The sequence below is a fragment of the Callospermophilus lateralis genome, chromosome 3 (assembly GCF_048772815.1).
Source record: "Callospermophilus lateralis isolate mCalLat2 chromosome 3, mCalLat2.hap1, whole genome shotgun sequence".
Taxonomy (NCBI): domain Eukaryota; kingdom Metazoa; phylum Chordata; class Mammalia; order Rodentia; family Sciuridae; genus Callospermophilus; species Callospermophilus lateralis.
The window spans coordinates 108,347,895-108,374,385 of NC_135307.1; the positions used below are offsets into that span (position 1 = coordinate 108,347,895).

At 39.0% G+C, this 26,491-nt stretch overlaps 1 protein-coding gene across 4 annotated transcripts in view; it reads left to right on the forward strand.

The window, feature by feature from the left end:
* Positions 1-1,260: 1,260 nt before the first annotated feature.
* Positions 1,261-26,491, forward strand: part of Znf609 (zinc finger protein 609) — a 197,165-nt gene continuing 171,934 nt past the window's right edge. For 2 of the 4 annotated variants that reach the window (XM_076850938.1, XM_076850940.1), the window contains exons 1-2: positions 1,261-1,352; positions 23,772-24,645. In XM_076850938.1, the coding sequence (XP_076707053.1) occupies positions 23,899-24,645 (747 nt within the window). In that variant the 5' untranslated portion in view covers positions 1,261-1,352; positions 23,772-23,898. Of the gene's footprint in view, positions 1,353-12,203; positions 12,332-23,771; positions 24,646-26,491 lie in introns of those variants that run through there. The other 2 variants (XM_076850942.1, XM_076850939.1) reach the window with 2 other exon arrangements.

A 26,491-nucleotide genomic window follows, 5' to 3' on the forward strand; every position in this document is an offset into this window, starting at 1 on the left:
AGCGCCACATAAAATAAATAAATAAAATAAAGATACTGTGTTCAACTACAACTAAAAAATAAATATATATTTTTTAAAAAAATGTTTACTGTGTATTAGTATGCTGGGCAGATATGAATGGCAGATAAATAAAGACAAAAGTTATAATCTATAGAATAAAAAGGTCTGTTGGATGAGGACAAAATAAGAATTAGAATATAAGGGCTAGGGATGTTGCTCAATTGGTAGAGCGCTTGCCTAGCATGTGCATGTGCCCAGTAAGGGGGAAAGAAATCAGAAAATAAAAAACAAAATTTATGATATAGGATGGTGAACTGAGCCGGGCTCAATGGCGCTCATCTGTAATTCCAGAGGCTTGGGAGGTTGCGGGGGGGGGGGGGGGGGGGTTCAAAGCCAGCCTTAGCAAAAGCGAGACCCTAAGCAACTCAATGAAACCCTCTCTCTAAATAAAATACAAAATAGGGCTGGGGATGTGGCTCAGTGGTTGAGTTCAATCCCCAGTAACCCCACACACCCTCCAAAAAGGATGGTATACTGAAAGAGATATTGAAGGATTAGAAATGGGTACTCTGTAGAGGAAAACAAGTGATAAACCTAAAGAAACCTAGGAGAACAAAGGATTAAAAGTGAGGGGTTTTGCTGAATGAAGGTGTAAAATGATTGAAACCAACATGAGCTGTGGTTGCCCTTTGTTGATGTTTATGTTCAGACCTGAGGCCCTTTTCCTCCCCACGGCTGAAGGACATTTACCGAACTGCTCTTATGTACTTATGGTACAGTACTTCTTCAGAGATCCCTCTGCGAGAAGTCTGGTTCAGCAAGAGTTCTCCCTTCCACGAGAAGAGAGCGAGAAGGGAGCGTTAGGTTGGAACTCTTCAACCCAGATTTCTTCGAGTTTATCTCTGCTGCAACTGGCTCGCCGGGTTTTCCAAATTCCCGGAGCTCGACTTTAATCCGGGCTCCCAGTAGCAGCTCATTCCGAGACCTAGGATTTGGCTCATTCATCCAGGTTCCGGGTTTCCCCTGCGCTCACCCGCTCCAGACTCCACACCAGCACGGAGTCCAGATCCGAAGGCCCGACAGTCCAGTATCCGGGTCTTCCAGGCGGCCCTGCTTGTCCCGGATCGCGGCGGTGGTGGTGGCGGCGGCTGAGGGACCCGCGGCCCCGGACACAGCGGCACCGGCCGGGCGGGGCGGAGCGGCGCGGGGAGGGGGCGGAGAGCCGGAGCCCGGGTGGGGTGGGGGGGAGGGGCCGCGGGAACGGATGGAGGCCTGGGCCCCATAGCAGCGGCGGTTCTACGGCCCGGGGCCCCGGGCGGGCGGAGGTGGCGGCTCCCGGGACCGGCCGCGCGGTGAGTCCGGAGCTTTGTGTGGAGACGGGGCTGGGGGAGGAGAGAGGCGGCGGTGCTGAGGAGGCCGGGGGCTGAGGGGGGCCGCGGGCAGTGGCGCCTGACGGAGGAAGTGGGGGTTGGGGGCCCGGGGCGGAGCAAGGGGAAGGTGTGTTAGGGCTGGAAGGGGGGTCGTTGCGTGGTGGGGGAGGGGACCGCGAGAGGCGCGAGGTGAAGTTCAAAGCGTGGCCGGGGCCGGTTCTGGCTGAGGGTAGGGGTGCCCAGGAGGGAATTAGGGTTTGGCAAGGTTGTGAGGGCAGGCCAGAGAGTTTCTGAGGCGAATCTGGATATGTTGAGGGGGCCCCGGGCGACTGGGGCCAGTCAGGGAGTTGGGGAGGGGGCTTCAGAGCCAAGGGTTGGAAGCAGGATGTATGCGCGGCCCAGGAGGGGGTAGCAAGGTGGCTGGGAGCGCGCTGTAAGTAGGTAATGGGTGTGTGCCCCTTCCACTCTTCAGGTCACATTTACTCCTGTTCTTTTCTTCAAGATGGAGGGATCCCTGGGCCTGGACTTTAACTGCTATCCTTGTACCCCGGGGAGGATTTGTGACCCTGTCCTGTTTGGAAAACCCACGCTGCTCTCTTTCCCCTTTATGTGTAATTACGGTTGGATCATCTCTTGTGCTTTGCTCAGATTCTCCTTCCTCCCTCTGGGGTTGAGGAGGAGGAGACACATCTGACCAATTAATGTGTGTTTGTGAAACAGGCAGCAGCAAACAGTCATTTCAGCTTCTAGGAATTAGGCTCACACAGGGTGGAGAGATCAGAGCCCTTCAGGGGGAATATTTCTGAACAAATCACAGATGATTAAATTCTCTAAGAAGCAGCTTCCTACCTAAATGAGAGTGGGAAAGATGGGGGAGAAAAGCCTGTCTGTTTCTAGCCATGTGTCCAGAACTCCAGGGGTGAAGGAGAGTCCCCAAACCCCCACAGGCCTCTCTTTTCTGTATTAGGCTTTGGTCTGCAGCCTTGAGTTAATTTCACCCCTGCTGCTTTGTCTTGGGGGAGGAGAGCTGGTTTAGGCTGTTGTGAGGAGATGACTGTTCTGCTGCCACACACAATAGTCGTGTCATTTTATCGGGAGTGCTACCCCAGGGCTGAGAACTGCTGCAGCAGAGATAAACCGGTCCCTCTCACCCGCCTATTGTGTACACAGTGAAGGTCATAGGTTCAAGTCTTGTCTGAGAGCTTTGGATATGCTCCATCTCCCAAGCTCCTCAGTGCCATTTTCTTCCTTTTCCAGACTGGGGCTTGCCATTGGAGGAGGCCAGACAGAAAGGCTCTTCTTTTTGAGTGAGAAACAATGCAGAGCTCGTTGGCACACATTTTTCAGAAGAATAGGGAATGCCAGCCATGTTTTGCCTGCCTCTTTGGTTAGCCTAAGTTGTGGAAAAATAGTATCTGGGACACTGAAACCTAATGTTTGTGTGAGACCTTTAAAGAAGAAAACTGCAAGGGAGGTTTCTATTTGTACTTTAACCATTATATTGCATTTCTTCCATATATATATAAAAAAAATATATATATATATAGAAAAGGGACACTCATGCAGTGATTTTTTGTTTGTTGATTTAGGAGTACCTCTAAAAACTTGTGCAGTGTTAAGATAGGGAGGCAAGGACCAAGTATTGTTTTTAGTGGTGACTTCCTGGTCAATAATAATTGCACAACAAAAAAGCCACACAATTTGCCTGTAGAAATAGAACAACTTTTATAATTTCTTTCAACTCTAACGAAAGGATATGACTTGCTCATTGTGTAGGAAGTTCATATCTGCCTCTGTGTTAGGAAGAAATCTACCAATGAGATGAACGTTAAAAAAAATCATTTAGGTCTTAGGAATTATTAATAAAAACAGCCTAGTAGTAATCCTATCCTTGTACGGATCTTATAGAAGTGTACAAATAGTATTTAGGTATTATTTTGTAAAAATTTATTGGGGTTAGAAAACATGTTTCTATTTAGAACATTAAAGAAACTGCAGAAAGAGATTAGATATAAAACTCATTGTGAGAGGGGAATTGCATTCAGTATATTATGTACACAGTAGCCAACCACCATTTCGCATAGGATGTTTTGAATAAGACTTTAGTAGTCTTTGGTTTTGGTAAAGGTCTTTCTAGGGCAGTGATTCTGCTTATGTTGCCTCATCCCCTTATATCAGTGAGTCCTACAATGATAGCCCATTACTTAGTAGTTGGGCTTTTGAAAGGAGGGAAGAGTTTGTTCTGACCATCTTATTTATACACACACACACACACACATACATTTTTTTCCATTGGTGCTGGAGTTTGAATCCAGGGCCTCATGCTTGCTAGGCAAACCACTGAGCTACATCCCTAGCCCTGACCATTATATTTTTGGATAACAGAAATGTATATCTTAAGGCTTTTCTGGAGGTATCTGTCTAGTCTATTTCCAACTGTACACTCTAGGTCTGTGAGTAAAACCTCAGCTAAACTAAGCCCAAAGCTTTTTGTTCTTGGCTGTTGGTATTTATTTCTGAATGTTGTTAGATGATTGACGCAAAAGCCTCAGATTAAATTTTCCATGATTAGATACAGTAGTTTCAGAGTTGGACCCTTGCTACAGGACTCTTATATGTCTTCTGATTGTGACCATCTTTCACACAGTACTTGATGTTCCCCCTAGCTTCTTGGTAGGAAATGTTTCCTTGTGAGAGGTCTAGATAGCTGAATAGACTAGTGCTTATTTTTGTAGGAGGATAAGGAAGCATAATTTTGGTTCCTAGTAGTAATTATGTTGCAATTAGCATATAGCAACTAAATGACTGGAACTGGATAATTTATTGAGGGGTTTACTGATTGCTCTGTCAAGTGGAAGTGCCACTCCTTATTTATTTGACTCAACACTACTGAGCTCCGATATGGAGACTTTTTACAGGATTGATATTTATTCTCCAGAAATTCCCAGTCTTTCTTCTGTCTCTGGTTTTTCTCTGCCAGATACTTAGTACTTGTACAGTCACTTTATCCTGCTTCAAAGGTAACTGAGCTATTATTATTTCCACTGTGGGAAACCTGGCATGGATGGGAATGCTGCCAGGCAGATGGGGCTACTCTGAGATAAATAGTCATATATTGTATGGCAAATTTTATTTTCAGTAACTTAATTTTCACTTCTGCTTGATTTTCAAAAATCTATTTCCTTTAGAAACAGATCCAAAAAGTGTACAAAATACAAAACCACATAGTATATTAAACATACCTTCATCATAACTGTGATAAACATCTGTGACAGACAAAATGAAGATAGGTAATACTGATTGGCAGGTTCTGGATCCACTAAGTGTCAGTGAAGGACTCTTTTCACTAGAGAACAGGTAATTCACCAAAGCACCTGCCTAGCAAAGCATGTGGAATTGGCAGCAGCTGTGCAGCTGAACAGGGATTATTGAGCAGGTGGTTGAAGAGTCACATGCCACAGTGACAAGAAAATACTTGGTCCTCTGTGGTTAAGGTTCAGTTCATATGTGTGAAATTGTACTTTGTTTCACATTTCTTAATGCCTGTTGTTGATTTGTTAGTGAGATGATAATGGAATAGAGAAGAGAGATTCTTATGTCACTTAGATTATTGAGAACCAGGCCCTAGACATGGTCCTACTTGATCCTATTGTATATCTTGGAGTTTTGATTTTACATTCTATGAATGGGAAGGAAATAGTGGTAATTCAGTGTTTTTAGTACTTGTTTATTGGAGGGGGAAAAAGGAAACAAAAGATCTTATGCTTTCAGGTGGTAAAAATTATCTAGCTCACTAGGAGAATACCCAGTAGGTTTTATGCAAAGAATGTAATTGACTTTTTGTGTTAGATATACCTGACATGCCTTACTCAAGAAATTTGCATGTGTTTTAATTTTATGATTGTAATTCTATACATGACATTTGCATCTCTTCATTTGTTTGTTTTATTCAATTTTTAGTTTTCCCTAGCACTTTTGTAACTCTTTCCTGACATTTAGATAAACTTCACTTGTTAGAACCAAATCTCAACAGAGGACCAAATGATGTTAAAGTAATATGTTTACTAGAGCTGGGGTTGTGGCTCAGTGGTAGAGCGCTTCCCTCGCATGCATGGGGCACTGGGTTCGATCCTCAGCACCACATAAATAAATAAAGGTATCATGTTCACCTTCAACTAGTCATTTTCTGCATTAGGCCACAGAATATGTGCTTCTTCTTTTGAAACACACACACAATCTAAAGGAATTTACTAATTAAGAATAGATTAAAGGGAAAAGTACATATGTATATATACACACACATGTAATAAAATTGTTCATTAATCCCTTTTCCTCCCTGCCTAAGTGGAGTGAAGGCTCTGACTTGTTTGTCAAAGATGGAGAGATTTGAGGGAAAAGGTGGCAAACTGTGACTCTGAGGTCAGGACCCTTGGACCACTGCATATATTAGGACATTTGAAGCATTTGCTTAAATCTAATGAGTAACCTGGCTGTAAGTTGTAGCCTAATAATAGTAAATTATTTAATATTGACCTCTGGGAAAGCCTATAAACTTCTTGATGTTCCATATAAAGCTATCATAGTTTTTTGTTTTGTTTTATTTAAATTGTTCATAAACCACCATGTCCTTTTGTAGCGTTCTCAATAGTTTGCTTCCTTGTGTTCCTCCCCATCCCCCCACCCCCCAAACTCTCATCCCATTTCATTGCTCTGAAGACTTCTCTAGTAGCTTGGAAACACTCTAATTACTGTAGCTATTACAGTCACAACCCATATCCTCCACCTCCTTCCCTCACCTCTTTCTATCTTCCCCCTCCCCTTTCTATAGCAGCAGGAGTTGACTGCAGTTTCATGAGCACAGTCAGATCTATGAATGAGCTTTATATCTTGTCAAGGCAGAACTCCAGATCCAACAGGGCTGATTTTTCATGGTTCTCTTGCTGTTTGTTCTTGGATCAGAGTCCCAGAAATAAGAGGTGGCAAATACCTATTAGGTCATATTTAGTCTGTCACTCAAGTACAAACCTAGGATTTTTCTCTTGTCTCTGTGAGAGTTTTTTCTTCTTTCTTTTGCAGTTGAGAGCTTTCTGATGCCAAGCAAGCTCTGAAATTGCCTTCTTTTTATTGTGCTCTTTGGCCAACTTCTTCCTTGGATTTTTATTCTTATTCCATTTTCAGAATTACTTACTCTTAGCAAATAGCTCTACCCCTTCCACTTCAGCCCTTTGTTTTTGGTTGTTGGCATCACATTTGTGGGTTTCTTTGGGGCCATCAGTTATCTATCTATACCAGGTAGCTAATAACCATTTTTTTGCTGATAATCATCACTTTTCAGACTTTTCAGCTTCAAGGTTCATGTGGCCTCCTCTTAGGGAATTACATTTGATGAAAACACAGAACGTATATTCTAGAAGCTGGTAATTAATAAAATGCCTCAGAAAATATATGCCACATTGTACCCCTAAACCTTTGTACTTTTGTATGTCGTGCTAGGGATTGAACCCAGGGCCTTGTACATGTTAGGCAAGAACTCTACCATTGAGCTACATCCCTTCCCACCCACCCACCCTCCCTTCATCTATTTATTTATTTGTTTGTTTATTTCAGACAGGGTCTTGCTGAATTGCCCAGGCTGGCCCCAAACTTGTGATCCTCCTGACTTAGTCTCCCATTTGGCTTGGATTACATGCACCACCACACCCAGCTCAGGGGATTAATTTTTAGTTATTTATTTTGCCAAGCTGGTAATCAAACCCAGGGTCTTATTTATGCTAGTAGGAAGTACTCTAACTACTGAACTATATAACCCAAGTCCAAAATGAATTTTATTTTTGTGTAGTTTAGTAACAGTTAAGATATCATCTTTGGGCTGGGGTTGTGGCTTAGCAGTAGAGCACTCACCTAGCGCGTGCGAGGCCCTGGGTTCGATCCTCAGCACCACATAAAAAGAAATAAATAAAAATAAAGGTATTGTGTTCAACTACAACTAAAAAATAAATATAAAAAAAAGATATCATCTGAGCTAATAATGTCGTGTTTTCATTACCAGTTTAACTTTTCAGAGCATAGAGATAAAAACATAATTGGGAGTCATAAAATTCAGGTTCTGATCATAAGTATGCCTCTAACTAGCCATGTGACTTTGTGAAAGCCACTTCTCTTGTTTTTACTTTCCTGATCTGTAAAATGGGCATATTAGACCAGAAATTTCATTAATGAAATTTCATTAATGAAATGAAAATGATGATGGAAGAACTGTGCAAGATGGTTGACATTAATGAAGTTTTTTAGTGCTGTGTCAAAAATAATTAGTATTCAGAATAGCTAGTGAATGCAGCTTTAGTTCCCTGGGGCTTGACCCTTACTTTGGTATGTTTGGAAAGCTGTATTTTTTATTGAGCAGCCTTTTTTTTTTTTTTTTTTTTTTAAGAATGTTATACCTTCATTTTGTAGATTTACCAGCTTGCCACATATTCTTTTTCTAGTTAATGCTTAAGACAAAAGAGTGGGAACCAGAAAGCTACAAAAAAAGGAACCTCAGCCTGAGGGAAGGAAATCATCTAGAAGGATGTGGCAGGTTATCAGTAAGAAGTGACGTCAAACCAGGTTCAGTGGTGCACGCCTGTAATCCCAGCAATTTGAGAGGCTGAGGCAGAAATACTGCTTTTTTTTTTTTGTTGTTACTTGGGATTGAACTCAGGGACACTCAACCACTCAGCCAGATCCAGAGCCCTGTATTATATTTTATTTAGAGACAGGGTCTTACTACCATGTTGCTTAGCACCTCACTTTTGTGGAGGCTGGCTTTAAACTCTCGATCCTCCTGTCTCAGCCTTGTGCCACTATGCCTGGCTGAGTATTGCAAATTTGAGGCCAGCCTTAGCAATTTAGTAAGATTCCATCTCAAAATTTAAAAAAAGATCTGGGGATATAACTCATAGTAGGGCTCTTGCCTAGCATGTATGAGGCTCTGAATTCAATCACCTGTATCACCACCACAAAATAAAAAGTGAATCTGACAAGGATCGAATAATCTCATCTTTGAGCTTTATGGAACTGATTGTTGAGACTCTTGGACATTTTCCCAATTTTGGCCAGTCAGTGGAAATCCTGCTTTGAATTAACTTCTTAAAATTAAATATGAATTGCCACAATGGTTTGTTTGAAGACACATTTATGGTTTTTATTTGTTTCTTTGTTTTGGTGCTGAGGATCAAACCCAAGGCCTCAAGAATTCCAAGCAAACACTCTGCTCCTTGAGCTACATCCCTGGCCTCCAGGCAGTTTGTTTTTGTTTTTGTTTTTGGTGGTACCCAGAGGCAATCTACCACTGAGCTACAGCCCAAACCCTTTTTTTGTGACTGGATCTTGTTAAATTGTCCAGACTGGCCTTGAACTTGCACTCCTGCCTTAGCTTCCCAATATCCTGAAATTACAGGTGTTATCACCAAGCCTGGCTCCTCAAGCAATTTTAAGGAAATAAAATTGCACAACCAATTTTTTATTTTTTCCCTTCTTTTTTCCTTTTGTTGTTATTGGAGATTGAACACAGGGGGACTTTACCACTGAGATACATTCTCAGACGTTTTTATTTTATTTTTTTCTATATTGCTAGGATTGGCTTTGAACTTGCCATCCTCCTACCTCAACTTCCTGAATCGCTGGGATTACAGACATTCCAGGCTCAACCAAGTTTTTAATTCTGAATTAGGATTTTTATCAGCATTTCCAGATTTTGGATTTGCAATAGCAGGTATTGTGCTTGAACCTAGGGACCCCCACATTAAGAAAGTGCCCTGCCAATAAGCTGTATCCCCAGCCCTTTTTATTTTGAGACAAGCTCTAATTTACCCAGACTGACCTCAAACTTGTCAGCCTTCTCCTCAGCTTTTTAAGTAGCTGGATTTACAGGCATGTACCACCATGCCTGTTTATGTAGCAGCTCTTTATTAAATATTAAGAGGATGATGGTATTCTAATTGTTGTTAATATAGGGAAATCACATGTTTACTTTACCTTTGAACACTGGAAAATAGAATTCACTATTTTTAAATTTGTACTCAAAACATCCATTAGTCTGTAATAGGAAATTTTGGTGGGTGGAACTGTTTGTTTTGGATTTACAAGAAGTCTTGGGAGTTCTTTTCTTTATTTCCAGCCACCTGTAGCACATCAGGTAATCTAAAGGTTATTTTGGGAAGTGTTCCACTTGAATGCAAGATTTTAGAAAGATTTTTTTTTTAAGAGAGAGAATTTTTTAATATTTATTTTTTTTAGTTTTCGGTGGACACAACATCTTTATTTTTATGTGGTGCTGAGGATAGAACCCAGCGCTCTGCGCATGCCAGGCGAGCATGTTACTGCTTGAGCCACATCCCCAGCCCTAGAAAGATTTATATTAGAAATATAAGTAGCTTTTGAGGCTTAGTTTAAAAAAAAGTGTCAAATGGAACATGGGTGATTGGATTGACAAGTGTCCAGTGTAGGTGCCACGTAATCTTTGGAAATCAGACTACAACATGAAATTGAGATCCTGATAGTTAGGCCACATTGCATACTGGTACCACCTTGCCTGCTGATACCTCTAGTCTACTGTAGTTAGGTATTTGTAGAGGAAGGCAATGTCTGTTTCATCCTCTGTACATAGTGTACTAATGGACTTTTGCTATATTATCAGCAACATTTCTAGGTGGGGCACTTTGAGTCTGGTTTTGTTTGTTTATTTGTTTGAGTTTGATTTTGAAGAACTTTCATTCATTTGAGCTGAAGTAGTTCAGTATAAAACTCTGGTATTTATCTTTGTTCTAGGACTGATAACTTCAACAACAGAAAAAAAAAGAAAGAGAAAAGAAAGAAAAATAGAACTGATGCTTCTAGAGTAGGGTCTTAAAGAATGGTATAAGAAATCAAACTATAAGAAGAGAAATGGAATTATTAACCTTATGGGGTATATAAGTCTGAAAGGTACACAAGAAAGGGGGAAACTTTTTTCTCCTTGGCACCTACTTTTATATTTACTTCCAGTCCATAGCTTCTGAAACTTTCCTATTCTCCCCTGAGTATTTAAGTTGCTGTGGCTCAAAACTTTAACTCTCGGTTCTTTTTTCTTTCTCACCACTTCAGCTAGTTGTTCACCAATTGAATGTCTTGCTGTTTTACCTCACTTTTTCATCTGCTCTAGTTCAGGTCTTCATCTTTTATACATTATAACATACTCATGGTTAATGTTCTTTCTATATTCCATACTACATGCAGCTGCTATATTATAATTTTTATTTATTCACTTAACTAATAGTTGTTGAGTATTTCATGTACTAGCCCAGTCATGATCCCTGTCCTATTAGGGCTTATAATCTAGTGGTGGTGATAGCCAACTAATGAATATATGATTATGAGCTGAAGAAAAGAATTTTATTCTAGAATAGTATGTAACAAAGAAACTCAGCAAGACTTTTACAATTGCTATTCTAAACATTTCCTTGCTGGAGAATCACTAATGACCCATGTCACTAGTAGTGTTCAAGATATATGTCCTGACCAAACCTAGCCTTCCTTAGCCTTATTTCATGTATTTCTCTATCTGCACGTTTTCACCGCTATTCCTCCAACTTACCCCCCCTTTTTTTTTCAGTATTTATATCTTAGTGGGATTTTTTTTCCCCATCCGTTTCTCTCTTATTGGAATACCCTTTCTTGCTTCCAAGGCATTTAGCTTTCAAAACTAGCCCTTACCCAGCAAAAAACTATCTCTGTCCTGAAGACTTTTACACCCACTTTTTCCCACTAGCCTCTCATCAGAATTAATTTCACCTTCCTCTCTATTCTTTGATTTTCTTGCTAGGGTCTCTGTTACAACACTTTATCACATGTTTTCTTAAGTCATAATTATTTATGGTTATATATTTTTTCCTCATTCTAAGCTCCATAAGAAATCTGTTTCCTCTGTTCTTTGTCTCCCTATAACTCCTAGCGCAATGTGTTGAATATAACTTTATCTTTAATTAATGCTTGCTGAATTAAATTAGAATTTGTTTTTTGAAAGAAGAAACTTCTTGTGGTTTTTGTTTTCCAGACTCTTTTTATGCAAAAGTAACTCTTTCAACACATTTTATCCCAAATTGAATAAACTAGGAAAAAGGCAAACTGTGCAAACCTTGAGAAATCCTTCAAATTCAAGGACAAACTTTGTCACATTTATTGCTTAAAATAGTACATGGTTCTGTACATCCTAAGAGATGCAAGACTTGCGTAAGTGGGTGGGGGTGGTACATGGCAGGTGGAAGAAAGGTGGGTTAGTCACAGTAACCATTTTGGTTCTGTTAGAGGAATGGAGATTATTGGGCCCTTGGGGTATTGTTGACCTCTGAAAAAATTTTTAAGCTTTTCTTACTTCTTTTATTCTATACATGGATATTGAATACCTACTATATGTGAAACTGTTGTAGCTGCTGAAGATCTGCCAGTGAATAAAATAGACAAAAGGAAAAAAAAGTGCAGTCTATGGATTTTACTTTTTAGTAGAAGGATATAGAGATAAGCATAATAAATAAATATATGATAAATGATGTAGGGGAAAACAGAGCAGAGTTGGGGGATTGGGAGTATGGAGGAGGGTCAAGTGGGAGAATTGCAGCTTTCAATAAGACAATTCATGTTAGTGCTTTACTATACTGTGAGGTACTTCCCTGAGGTTGGCGGATATAGTTTTGTGATGAGCAGAAAGAGGCAGTGTCTGCAGTTATTCTAGAGTCCAGCTGACACTGAGGGGAAATAACTACTTGATATGTTCTTTTCTCCTGGCTGCTTCTCTGGCTGGCATTCCTGGAAGTTAATCAGGGTGAAAATTGCAGTCGGTTATGTCTGGAAGACACCAGAGGTGGAACTGAAGGCCTTATAACCAGTTCCCTGAGGGACAAAATATACTTTTCTGCTTACTGGGCCCTGGTTGCCTCTGGTAATAGGTGAGTTAAACCTTTGAGTTCTCTCCTTACACAATGGAAAAAGCCCTAAATCGTGATTTTTTTTTTTCCTCTTTCTAGTAAGGCCTCAGCTATTTTGGGGTAGCTCTTTAAGCTTTCAAAGAGTATGCACTGTGCTCCCAACTCTAGTGTTATTTTCAGGTTTGTGGTACTTTATGACTTCCACTCAACACATAAGCTATGTTTTAGAAATCTCAATACCTAGTTCAGCAGCTTGAGAATGAAGATGTCATATAATGTCCAGATTCTTCTGTTTGACTTGTGTATTATAAATTTTGTTATAATATTTTTATTTGTCCTTTCCTTGCCCTACTTCTTCATTATTTTTCCTGTAATCTTTTCACTCCTTTCCATATGTGAAAGTGACAGGAAACAGAGGTCTCTTAGGTTAGACTGCTGTTTTTGTAACTGCTTAGAAGCTAAAATTCCTACATAATTATGAGATGGAGTGTCTTATTTCTGTCCTTGTAGACATCAAATTCAGGTTTTATTGTATATCATTTGAGGTAGCTGAAGTGCAGGTCATACTGGGATCTGTTTACTATGTTAAATTATTTATACCACCAGATTGTGCAGTTGCAATGAGCAAGAAGTCATTAAGCATTTTGCTTTAGCCATTTTGTAAAAGTGTGATCTTTTTTATTCTAGAGTGAAAAAAAAAAAGTTTTCTTTTTTTGTAGTGCTGGGGATGGAACATAGGACTTTGCATTCTAGGCGATTAATCTACCACTGATACTCCCAACTCCTAAAAGTTATTAATGAACTCAGATCCATGGATGTTAAGGAAAATTTTTACTTTTAGGCAACATTTGGGATCTAAAATTGAATAGACTTCTAGGCAAGTTTTACATTATGTATTTTTGTATATGAAACTTGACGTAATATAACAACATTGCAGTATTGTGAACTTAATTTTTTGGTATTTATTTATTTATTCATTTATTTCTGTGGTGCTGGCATTGAATCCAGGGCCTTGTACATGTGAGGCAAGTGCTCTACCAACTGAGTTATATCCCCAACCCCTAATTTTTTTTTCATTTTTAAAAATATTTATTTATTTGTTTTTGTAGTTGTAAATGGATAGAATGCCTTTATTTTATTTGTTTATTTTTCTGAAGTACTAAGGATTGAATCCAGTGCCTCACTCATATGCTAGGCAAGCATTGTGCCACTGGGCTACAGCTCCAGCCCTGTTATTGAGAACTTTAAAGCCAGCAAGTATATGCTTTTTTTTTTCCTTTTCTTTAGTGGTTATTTTGAGTTTTTTTTTCCCCTCCTGTAATGTTTGAAAGAATCAAAATGTAGATCATTTTACTGATCTAAGTTGTATTGCTCTTATTAGTAAAAGAGCATTAGCATAGCTTAGTTTGCTGCTGTTTTCATTGTAGTAATGTAGTATTAGTAGGCCCTTTCAGTCCTAGCAGAGTTACAGATCCAGGCAATGTTGATTTCAGATGAGTTCCATAACATCATCTGACAGACCAAGAAGTATAGGGCCATGTCTGGCAATATTCTCTCTTATGGATCCTTTCCATAAGAAAGAAATTTAGTTTTAACAAGGTCACATTTGGGTTAGCAACATAATGGTAAAGTGACATTTTATTCCTACAACAAATCTGTTATAGCTGATTGTATGATCTTAAGCATCAGATTTATTTCAGAGAGTTGCAAATATAAACATTATTAGTGTCATTTTCTCACCCTTATATAATATTATAATATGTTTTCTTTCTAATTTCTGTATAGGAAAAATAATGTTATAATGATTTAATGCACATCACAGATACTTGTTGGAGGGATACTTACCATTGAGATGTTGTACTGTTCAGAGGAATGATAGAGGCAGCAAGGAATCTTATTTTTATATGGAATAACAAACAGTGTTGATATTTAAAAATCTTTGCAGGGCATGGTGGCATGTACCATTAGTCCTAGCCATTCAGGAGAGTTAGACAAGAAGATCACTTATCCTAAGAGTTTGGGCCGTATCCTATGAATAGACACTGCATTCCAGCTTGGGCAGCATAGTCAGACTTTCTGTCTTTTAAAAGCGGGGGGGGGGGGGGGGGGAAGTTAAATAATTAAAAATTTTTTTTCCTATATCAAAGTAAGGGGTATGGAAGCTTGAAGGGTTGAAATTCTTGCTTAAATAAACATGTCATAGTTCTAATCAAAATAGGGTGACTGAGCTGGACATGTTAACAAAGACTGGAAAAGTTGGAAAATTAAGCAACTAATGAGGGACTTGTTTGTTTGTACATAGATTGGTTAAGTCATCGAGAGCAAATGTGAAGATGTGGTTTTGAGGTTTTGATTAACATAAATTACTCCCTCCTATTGACAGTTTTAGAAGCTACAAAGCAAAGAACCTGCATTTTACCTTGACAAACAGCAAGAATGATGTAGTCAAGCATTCTAATAGTAATCATATCAATTAAGTTCAGCATTCTTCAGTGAGAGGAAGAACAAAATCTGTCATAGGGATTCAGTTTTAAGGAACTTGAGCTGTGATCGAATATGTACTTTAGGATGTAGGAAAACTAGAAAGATTTTTAAAAGTAAATACCTACTAGAAATTAAAAGACTTAAGAACTACCGTATTTGAAGTTTATTTTATAAGAAAGCAAAAAAAATCAAAAGGAACCCACCAAAACAGTGGTTATTTGAAGTTGTGGTGATACCACCACACCTGGCTTATTTGACATTTAAATAAATGTTTCACATAAGTGAAATATTTAGGTTTTCCCATCACATTAAGCTCTTTCAGGTAGTTAGGTATCCAAATTGTTCAGACTGCACTTATGGAATATCTTGACTATATGAGAAAGATGAAAAGTAGATGAACACAGTGTGGACAAGAATGCATTTAAAAATAGGCAGAAAGTTCAAACCACTTTCTAAGAATGGGTAACTTCTAGCCAACAATTGCAGGCCCCAAAGGAAATTAGGAATCTTGATATGCCATTTATTAAAAAATTAACTCAGTGTGCTGCCAGAGAAATGCTGGGTGCTATTAGGAAGGGAAACATAACTAAATAAAGTCCCCTCTATCGGGTACAGTGACATATACCTGACCTATATCACTTAGAGGCTGAGGCAGAAGGATTGAAAATTTGAGGATAGCCTCAACATCTTAGCAAGACCAAGTATCAGTCAGTCAGTAGACTGGGGCTGAGGATATAGCCCAGTGGTAAGGTACTCCTGGGCTCAGTCCTTGGATGGATGGATAGATAGATAGAAAAAAAGAAAGAAGTCCCCTCTATGTAAAACCAAGGTTTGTCTAATATTTGTGTTACTATGCATTTTGGTGACACTAAGAAATACATTTCAGAGCTGATAACCAAAGGATATGAAGGCTTTAATGTAGACATGTTTTTAAAAAAAAAAACAAACAACTTTCAACTTTTTTTTTTCCCCATGATGGTGCTAGGGATGGAACCGAGAGCATCTTGAATGCTGGGCAAGTACTCTACCATCAAGCTATATACCCTGAAGTCCAACATGTTTGTTTTTTTTTCCCCCCCTTAAGTGCTAGAGATTGAACCCAGGGACTCATGTATGATTAGCATGCCCTCTACCACTAAGGTAAACCCTTCCAGCCCCATAGCTTCTAAAAAACAGAATATTGTCAAACCCTGTCAAGAGATGAACCAAACCTATAGACTTGATCACCAGTTCTTAGCGTTCTGTTTTAGAACTCTTTCAAGTTAGAAATAAATTTTATCTTACTTATTGGGCTACTCTTATGAATAGTAAGTAAACAAGATGTATTAACCCTACAGGTGGAAAAATTTTTTTAAATAATGTCATTTTGCATTTTTTAATTAAACTTTTGTTTTGAGCACTTCATGCAGTTGTAAAAATAATGCAGAGGGATCCCTTGTATCCTTTATCTAGTTTCCTCCAGTATCATAATACTGACATTGATAAAAATTCACTTATCTTCTTTAGATTTCCATTTTACTTAGATGCATTTACATGTGCTTATGTTCGTATACATGATTTTATGCAATTTCTTTTCTTTTTTATGGTACTGGGGATTGAATCCAGATACACTCTATTCCTGAGCTCCACCCCCACCCCTTTTTATTTTTAATTTTGAGACAAGGTCCTCAGAGTTATCTAGGTTGGCCTCAAAGTTGCTATCTTCCTGCATCAGCCTTCTGAGTAGTTGAGTTTACAAGCATGTACCACTTCCCGCAGGACTTAATATTATTTATGTCATTTTTTTGTCTGTGACATCCTTATCACTAGTTTTCCAGACTGCGTAATTCTCATAATAGTCAAATATGGATAGTGAAATATGGATAATCTATTGTTTGTTAGTTTTCTTTCTCTCTCCCTTTCTTTCTCCTGTCCTTCCTATCATCCTAATATCCTAATCATGATGTCATGATTCCCTTTTCATAAAATGCTACTTTAAGCAGGATGTAGTTCAGTGGTACATATAGTGCTTGCATAACATACAAGACCTGGGATCAATCTCCAGCACTGCAAAATAAATAGATAAAATTAATAAAATACTATTTTAGGACCAGGAGTGATCTAGGTCAGCAGGTGTTCACAGGTATTTACTCCTTTACTTAAAAAAAAAAAAAGTATACTGTGCGTATATTAACGTACAGTAAGTATGTAAGTGTTGTGTACAAGTCCAGTTTTATGTTTGTATATAGCCATATACACGATCCGGTTTCAGATACAGAACATTCGTAACACTCTTTAGACTCCCTCATTTTCATCTCAGTCAGCGTTCCCCTTTCAGGCATTACCTCTTTGTGTGTGTGTGGCGGGTGGGGGGGGGTACTGGAGATTGAACCCAGGGGTGTTCTATGGCCGAACTACATTTCCAACCCTTTTCTTTTTTTAGACAGGTTCTCTACATTGCCACAGCTGGCCTCAAACTTGTGATCCTTCTGCTTCAGCCTCCCTAGTTGCTTCAATTATAGGCTCCATTACACCTGGAACATGATGTCACTTTTCATAACCATTTTTGTCACCTTTGAATTATAGATGTTTAATATGACAGGTGGATGGTTTAAGTTTGGTAGAACCTTTTCATTTATTATACATTTAAGTATGTACAGATGATCCCTGATTTCTGATGGTTCAACTTATAACTTTTCAACTTCATGATCATGCAAAAGTGATATGCATTCAGTAGAAATTATACTTCAAATTTTGAATTTTGGTGTTCATGCAAGCTATATGTCTGTGTAGCATAATATTCTCAGTAGGATATGTGGTATGGTGCTGGACCACTGCAGCTCCCAGTCAGCTATGCAATCACAAGGATAAACAACCAATGTTCTACAGTGTAGAAAGTTTCAAAACTAGAAAGCTCAGTTGGTAGATTAGGCATATTAAATACATTTTGGAGCTGAGTGTGATAGCTCATGACAGTAATCCCAACTTCTTGGGAGGCTAAGGCAGGAGGATTCCAGATTTGAGCCAACCTGGACAATTAGGGAGACTTTGTTTTTAAAAAAAGCGGGGGGGTGGGGGGTGGCTAGGGGGTGTAGCTCAGTGCTAGAATGTCCCTTGATTCAGTCCCTAGCAATGCATGCATGCGCATGCACACACAGATCAAATAAATGTATATTGGACTTAGGATATTTTCAGTTTATGGTTTATTGGCACATAACCCTATTATAAGTCACAGGTCATCTGTACATGGAGGCTACCAGGAATTGGTTATATTTAGAATACCTGACTTGTGGACTAGCCCTGTTTTGGAATCAACTGTGCAATAATGAGAATGAAGGTTAAAACAATACTCTGGAGCAGTTGGCATTTTAATTGTGAGGACTACTCTGTTTTCTAACCTCCCTTAACCTTTTTATAGCAGGTAGAGAGGGGGCAGAACCAAGGATTGAACTCAGGACCTTATGCGTACTTGGCAAGTGCTACCAATGGAACTACATCCCAGCCCTCTCAGCCTTTTTTTTTTTTTTTTTGAGGCAGGGTTTTACTTAAGTTTCCCAACTGGCCTCAAACTTGCAATCCTATTGCCTCAGCCTCTTAATTAGCTGGAATTAGGAGGTGTGCACTGCCACACATAGACCCACTGTTCACTTTTTTCTTGAGAATTTTTCATTGCCTTCTCTTTAGTACAGAAAATTTTTACCTTTGGGAATAAGAACCAGATTATAAAGGCCTGTGTAGCCTCTGATTATAAGAGGAAGAGAGATGGCAGAGCTTTTAAAAAATTTTTACTTGGGGCTGGGGATGTGGCTCAAGCGGTAGCGTGCTTGCCTGGCATGCGTGCGGCCCGGGTTTGATCCTCAGCACCACATACAAACAAAGATGTTGTGTCTGCCGAGAACTAAAAAAATAAATATTGAAAAATTTCTCTCTCTCTCTCTCTCTCTCTCTCTCTCTCTCTCTCTCTTCTCTCTCTCTCTCACTCTTTCTTTAAAAAAAAATTTTTTTACTTTAGACAATCTTTGCCTTCTATTTCTTCACTTCCATACACACAGGTCTCTAAGTTTCTTGAGTGGATCAGTTTCAGTAAGTGAATCCCTCCAGAGTTGAGGCTGAATTATTTACAGATTCAGTATGCTGTTCAACCTATTGTGAGTTTTATGTGCTGACACAGAACAGTATTGACAAACATCAAGGATCTAAACCTGAATCCTGTTGAGTAGCTTCCTCATGATGAAAGTGTCAGCTGTTTATGTGAAATGAAACAGGTCAAACCTCATGATCTTTGTCTGAGACTAGCAGTGTGTGAGGACCATATGAGCTATAGTATATAAAGACTTGGAGCCAGAGATGCTACAATTTTATTTTTCTGTCCTTATGTGACATGTGATCAGATGAGCTCTGTCGAATTGGATGTCTTCTCAAATTTGCACTGTTTGTTCTTTATCTAATCTCCATTGGAGCTATAGGCTGAGAGCTATGGTACTTGAGATGACACAGTTCCTTTGTTACAGTAATTAATGTAATAAATTAAGGGGAGGCCCAAAGGGAAGTTGATTGTTTCTTGTTAGAGCCTAGGTGGAAATCCAGTTGATTAGTGAGTTCCCATGAAGTGTGGCAGGTGGAGAGGAAGATTCCTGTTCTTCCAGCTGGGTAAGCTCAGAGTCACTTAGGATGCTTTACATCTTGTACTACCTCCACCTGAGGTGAGCTAAATATGAAGTGATTTCAGGACAGCATCTGGAATTCAGGGAAGATGATATTATAATAGAGTTCTTTTAGCAACTTTGTTGTATCCCATGGTTTATTGACAGTTCCCTAGGACAGCAACCCCTTCACACAAGTGATTTGAAGGCTTAGCTGGTTGGTGGGGTCAGTGACCTAGTAGGTTAGTAAGAAAGATATTCTGGATGTAAAATGTGGGTCTTGAGATTGGTACCTTAGCCCTGAGACAAGTTTTATTTTATTTTTTTCCTGTTCTGGTGATCAAACCCAGAGCCTTGGGCATGCTTGTTGGCAAGAGCTACTACTGAGTTATGCCTGCTCCCCACAGCCTGATCCTGAGAGATTTTTGAAGCAAAATGCAGTCATTCTTGTCAGTGTTAAGTGTTACGAGACATATCTGAGGGAGGAGTAGTCTGAAAGGAAAGCCCATAACACTGAGTTCATGGAAAAAGAAAGAATTGTTATTTCCCTTTATAGAACTCAAATAAGTATCAATACAACCTGTAATATAATTTGTAAAACAATTTTAAAACACTTTCTTTAAAATTTTTAATACTGTTGATGTCTATGAAAGGTAAATGACTCTTAAGTTGTCCTTTAAGTTCAGACATCAGAACTTTGTAAGAATATTTGTATCATTTTATATTTTTTGAGTTGTCTTACATTTTTCAGTTTTGTATCCTTATAATATGCTTTAGAAATGATGGATTCTCCCTTTATTGTTTTGTTTTGTTTTGTTGGTACTGGGAATTGAACCCATGGGCACTCAACCACTGAGCCACATCCCCAACCTTTTTTTTTTTTTTTTTTTTTTAATCTTCTACATCTTTATTTTTATTTATTTTTATGTATTTCTGTATGGTGCTGAGTATTGAATCTAATGCCTCACATGTGCCAGGCAAGCACTCTGCCACTGAGCTACAACCCCAGCCCTTTTTAAAAATATTTTACTAGAAACAGGGTCTTGCTGAGTGCCTCAGCCTTCCAAGCTGCTGGAATTACAGGCATGAGCCACCATACCCAACTATATATTTGTTCTTACATAATTGAAAATATGTTTTTTACACAAGACAAATAACTTGTCTTATTGTAAGTTTCTTAACATTTTCTCAAAATTCTGTAACTTTTCGTTGTCTTTTAACATTTAATATTGTTGAGTATTCTGAGAGCAGTCCAATTTTTGTCCTTTGTAATTTAAAATTTTTCCAGAATGTGTACACATTTTTTTTTAATTGATTTTGCCAAAAATATAGTGAACTTTTCCAGTCTGCAAGATTTCTTCTGCTCAAGGTGTTATTCGTGTATTGTTCTAATCTCTTATTTTCCTTTAGTGGTAGGAAATATTCTCTCTCAGTTTCTTTCTTTTCTTTCCTTCTTTCTTTTTCTCTTCACTGTCCATTTCCCTTGAATTCTGGAAAAAATTTCTTTGTTTTCTTATATTTCAACAGATCTCTTTGTACTTTTCTGATTTCTGTATGAATTTTAATTGTCTGCATTTTTGTTTACTTGCATTTTTTTTTTTTTTTTAATGGTGCTGGGGAGTAAACTTGTGGCTATTCAAGTGTACTACCAATGAGCTCTACCTCTAGCTCCCATAACTTTTTTTTTAATGTCATATCTTTTTGTCCTTTCAAGTAAATTGTATTTTTTCATTTCAGCATGGTTTTTTGTTTGTTTGTTTGTTATTGTTGTTGTTGTTTGTTTTATTTTTGATACTGGGGATTGAACCCACGGATGCTTTACCACTCAGCTATATCCCCAGTACTTTTTGAGATAGGATCTCATTAAGTTGTTGAATCCTCAAACTCGAGATCCTCCTACCTCATTCTCCCAAGTCACTGGGATTACACAAGTGCACCATCTTGCCCAGCTAGTTTGTTGCCTTCTTAATATTTTCTCTCCCTTAGTGGCATAATTTGTTCTGTCCCATAGAAACAGGTCAACTAATATAATAGTATAAGAATTGTCAAAAATTCAGTGAATACTAACATTTTTGCCTGTTTATACTTTTCCTTTATATACTACTCCAGAGTCTCTCTTCTTTGCCATCCTATTTTCCAAAGTCTTGAATCTATTGGAAGTTTTACTGTTTTTCCAAAGATAAAACAATATTTTAGTGGTTAAATTCACACTGATGATAGTGCAGTTCTGGAGGAGAGTGGATAGATCTTAGATTAATGTGGATTATGTGCTAAACCCAGCCTCAGTTAGAAAGATTATAGAGGTGATGAATTATTATTTTGGAAAGAAGTTTGCACTAATAATCTTTTTAGTGAAGATTCAGTTTAGCATTCCCTTTTCCAGAAGTGCCCACTGTCACTAATATTTTCAATACCATATTCCATTGTCTTCTTCACTGTTTTATTCACTGCTGTTTTCCCAGCACCTCGTTTAATGCCTAGCATTTCATAGGCAGTAAATTTTTTAAAAAACTTGAAATGAATGAACAAATTAGCTACTACATTATTCTTCCGCAGAGGCCAATTCTTGTGTAGTATTGAGAATTCCAAACTAAACTATTTACTAAAAATTTCTTAAGAGTTCTTGATCATTTTTGAAAGTATCATCTCTCACTCTTTTTAGGGATCATGTTTCCTTTACTGTGTGCGTGACTTTTTTTTTTCATAATTTCTACATCTTATCCAGTGCCTGTCCTACTCCCCTTTTTGTTCATCTTTTCTGAAGGAAGATCCAGACAGTCTTCACATTTGCTAATAAATAGTAATTGGTGCTGTTAACATAAGTTTTCTAGTTGAGTAATGGATATATTTTCATTTGGGTCTATAACTAAACAACAGATTAATGTACATACCACTCTCTCTCAAATCCCATTTAGCAGGCATTCATCTGGTACAACTTAGCTTTCCTGGGATTCATCTTTTTTTTTGCTCGTGCACTCTGGTTCTTTGACATTGTTTTGAGGGAGTAGGTGAAAAGACACAGTTTGTCTTTTCGTTATCCTATCTATAGCATTTGCCTGTTAGATAGCCATTTTATAGGATACACTGTGACAGTACTGATTTGCTCTTTCTATTTAGTTATCTTAGAAAAATTATTTTCTAAATGGATATGGAAAGATAATGCAGAAAGGAATAAGCAAGAACAGAATTCCTTGGCTTTATCATTAAGTAATATTTGAATGGTATCTGTTAACTGCTGAGTTTTCTAAATGATATAGTCTCCAGATCTCATGAGTCAGGACATTAGAGATAAATTATCCTTTTAATAATCTCTCACCCTCTTTTAAGCCAATCTGTCTCTCTCTTTTTTTTTTTTAATATTTTTTATACGTTGGTGGGCCTTTATTTTGTTCATTTATTTATATGTGGTGCTGAGAATTGAACCCAGTGCCTCATACATGCTAGGCAAGCGCTCCACCACTGAGCCACAACCCCTCCAGCACTGAGCCACAACCCCAGCTCCAAGCCAGTCTCATAAAGCCCTCTGTTTATCAATTCAGTGCCATCAATCTTATAAAAGAAAGTAAAAGTTATTCTACATCTTGGTGTTAGGTTTTTAGTAGTGGCCAACTTTGACAGGGTAAGAACACATTTCTGTTTTTTTTTTTTTTATCTTGGGAAATGGGAAAGGCCACATTGAACCCTACTTTTTAGACATGATTTGAAATCTGTTATTTGATAAGGCTGATATAATTTAATTTCTCTGGATTTAAGTGACTAATTGAATCTTCTCAAAATTATTTCCTAGGGTTGCAGTCTTTGCCCCTATCCTGAAATTGCATTTTCTCTTACTCTGCTTGCTTTTCTTTTCCTTAATCATAATAAGGCCTTTTCTCCCAATGGTAGAATGGTTTTTAGTAGGTACTGGCCTACAAGTAGAATGTTAAAGCTTCAGTTAAATCATTTTCTGAGTCTCTGATAAATCAAGGAGGAGGAGAAAGGGGGTTTGAGTAAAGTTGTGCTGGAGCTTGAATCTGTGTTATGATAGGGCCTGTACTGATTGAAGGAGAATTGCCAGCTAGTTGTGATTGTAGAAATAAGTCTCAGGAAGGGGAAACTAACTAATAGTTAAGACTTACTATAGAATCTCTGGGTAATTGAAGATATTGTATTATCCCCATGAGGAGATGGAATGGGAATTAACTTTTCTCTAGGTCCAGTGTGACTTGGTTAGAAATACAGTTGAACCTGTTTGTTTGGTCCATTGTGATATGATAGTCACACAGGAAGGGTCTGTTTTATGTGGGAGTTTATTTCAGGCTGTTTCCTTGCCTGTATTGTTTCTTTTAACAGCTTTTTAAATTTTCTTTTTCCAGCAATGATGTTGTCCACTGGGCATGTACTGACCAATGTGGCAGGTCTGAGAACATAGCTGAAGCTGAAAATAGGAAAGCTGGGGGCAAGGAAGAGCCTTGAATCTTGAGGTGGGACGTTGACTCTAAGATGTCCTTGAGCAGTGGAGCCTCCGGAGGGAAAGGAGTGGATGCAAACCCGGTTGAGACATACGACAGTGGGGATGAATGGGACATTGGAGTAGGGAATCTCATCATTGACCTGGACGCCGATCTGGAAAAGGACCAGCAGAAACTGGAAATGTCAGGCTCAAAGGAGGTGGGGATACCAGCTCCCAATGCTGTGGCCACACTACCAGACAACATCAAGTTTGTGACCCCAGTGCCAGGTCCTCAAGGGAAGGAAGGCAAATCAAAATCCAAAAGGAATAAGAGTGGAAAAGACACTAGCAAACCCACTCCAGGGACTTCCTTGTTCACTCCAAGTGAGGGGGCAGCTAGCAAGAAAGAGGTGCAGGGGCGCTCAGGAGATGGTGCCAATGCAGGAGGCCTGGTTGCTGCTATTGCTCCCAAGGGCTCAGAGAAGGCCGGTAAGGCATCCCGCAGTGTAGCCGGCTCCAAAAAGGAGAAGGAGAACAGCTCGTCTAAGAGCAAGAAGGAGAGAAGCGAAGGAGTGGGGACTTGTTCAGAAAAGGATCCTGGGGTCCTCCAGCCGGTTCCCTTGGGAGGACGGGGTGGTCAGTATGATGGAAGTACAGGGGTGGATACAGGAGCTGTGGAGCCACTTGGGAGTATAGCTCTTGAGCCTGGGGCAGCACTCAATCCTTTGGGAACTAAACCGGAGCCAGAGGAAGGGGAGAATGAGTGTCGCCCGCTAAAGAAAGTCAAGTCTGAAAAGGTAAGAGGTGGCCGGATCTGACTGCCCACTCACTGCTAGGCAAAACTGCCCTGGACTAACTGCCAAATGCTGTATATACTCTGTTGGAGGTTTCTTTGTTTGTGGGTAATGACCAATTACAAGGTCAGAGCAGCTGGTAATGATAATGTGGTTTTGTTCCAAATTAGTGGATTCCCTATAGGCTCATTTACAGCAAGAGAGACATTTTGGAATAGGATATCTTCTTAGAATTCTACTTGGTAGAATGAATTTTCTCACACCTTGTTCCATCTTGGACACTTGTTGCTAGAGGCTAGCACCAGACTTTTATGTGGTTTCCAGCTTGAATGATATTTCATTATTGGATTCATAATAATTGATAAACTTAATTAGCTTTTGTTTACATGTATAGGGCTGTTCTTAATGGAATAATTGATGGTGTTTTATTTCTGGAAGAACTAAAAGATTGATAAAATTTCATGGCTTATCTACCAAGTGTTCTATTGGTGGCTACCAAAGAGCATTAAGGACACAGTTGCTGTTCTGGTAAACAAGGGGGCAGGAGGTCCTGACTATACTATGAAATACTTAATCAGGCTTTATGAGTTACTGTTGTAGCTATGAAAGTTTGGCCTAGGAAGAATTTTTGGCCACTGAAAGCGTATCTCTTTGCCAGGTACCTTCTGCAATTATTGGGAATCAGTATCGTGGTGGTTTTGTAGCTGCCTAATAGTATAATGATACCTTGTCTTTTGCTTGACTTAAAAGGATAGGTGCCTGTGTCGCTCCGGGCTGGGGATGTGGCTCAAGCGGTAGCGCGCTCACCTGGCATGCGTTCAGCCGGGGTTCGATCCTCAGCACCACATACAAACAAAGATGTTGTGTCCGCCGAAAACTAAAAAATAAATATTAAGAAGTTCTCTCTCTCTCTCTTAAAAAAATAAATTAAAAAAAAAAAAAGATTGCGTTGCTCCTCTGAGAAGATGATCTTAGTTGATACCTCAGTAAATGTCTGAGTGAAGGTCTCTCAGTGCTAGAGAAGAATAGGTGTGCATCTGGGGCCAATTCAGGCTGCCTTAAATTTGAGCAGCTTACAGTTTCCTATGAAGCAGCTGGACTGGTGATGAAGTGTTCATTGGCTCTTGATTTTCTGCTCTGTGTTCTGTTCACCCTGTGCTTTTAGCTGATCCCAGCAGATGCAGTATAAATTGATTTCTCTGTAATTAATCAGCTACAGCAGGGAATATCTATTTCCATATGTAAGTGTTAATAAATAAAGGCTAGATGTGCATGTGTGGGTGGTGGTGCCCTCTTAGTGCCTAGATTTTAGTGGTAGCTTGTGTTTTCTTTGCTCTAGGTACGTTGGTCTTTGACTCTGGCACATCTGTAGCTTTTAGCAACATCTGGGTTTTTCTGGTTAAGAGAGCTTTGAATTTCTTCCACTAAACAATGGCTTATTCCTTTTTACAAGTGACAGCTGCCAGAGAGCCTGCCTGCTTTAGGTGGCAGATGCCATAGTCCACCTTAGTAGAGTCAAGTTCCCGCTGGCTATAGGCATTGCTCATCTTGTGTTGGTTGTGATTTGCCATTTTCTCAGGGGTACAGATGGATAATATTGTTTAATACTGTTTTAAAGAGGCCTTGGAGTACCAGGAGCTCTTGCTTCTGTTCCAGGCCTATTAGACTGTTCCCTACATCTGGCTTCAAGAAACTTTTACCATGTATCCATATTCATAGTTTTTGTTCTTCCTGTACCCAAAAGTACTTTTGAGGGTGGCTTTCATTTTTTTTTTTTTTTTAATTTACTTACGTTGTAATCTTCTAAGCCCAGTTGTAATCTATGAGTGAAAGGATGAATATTGCTTAT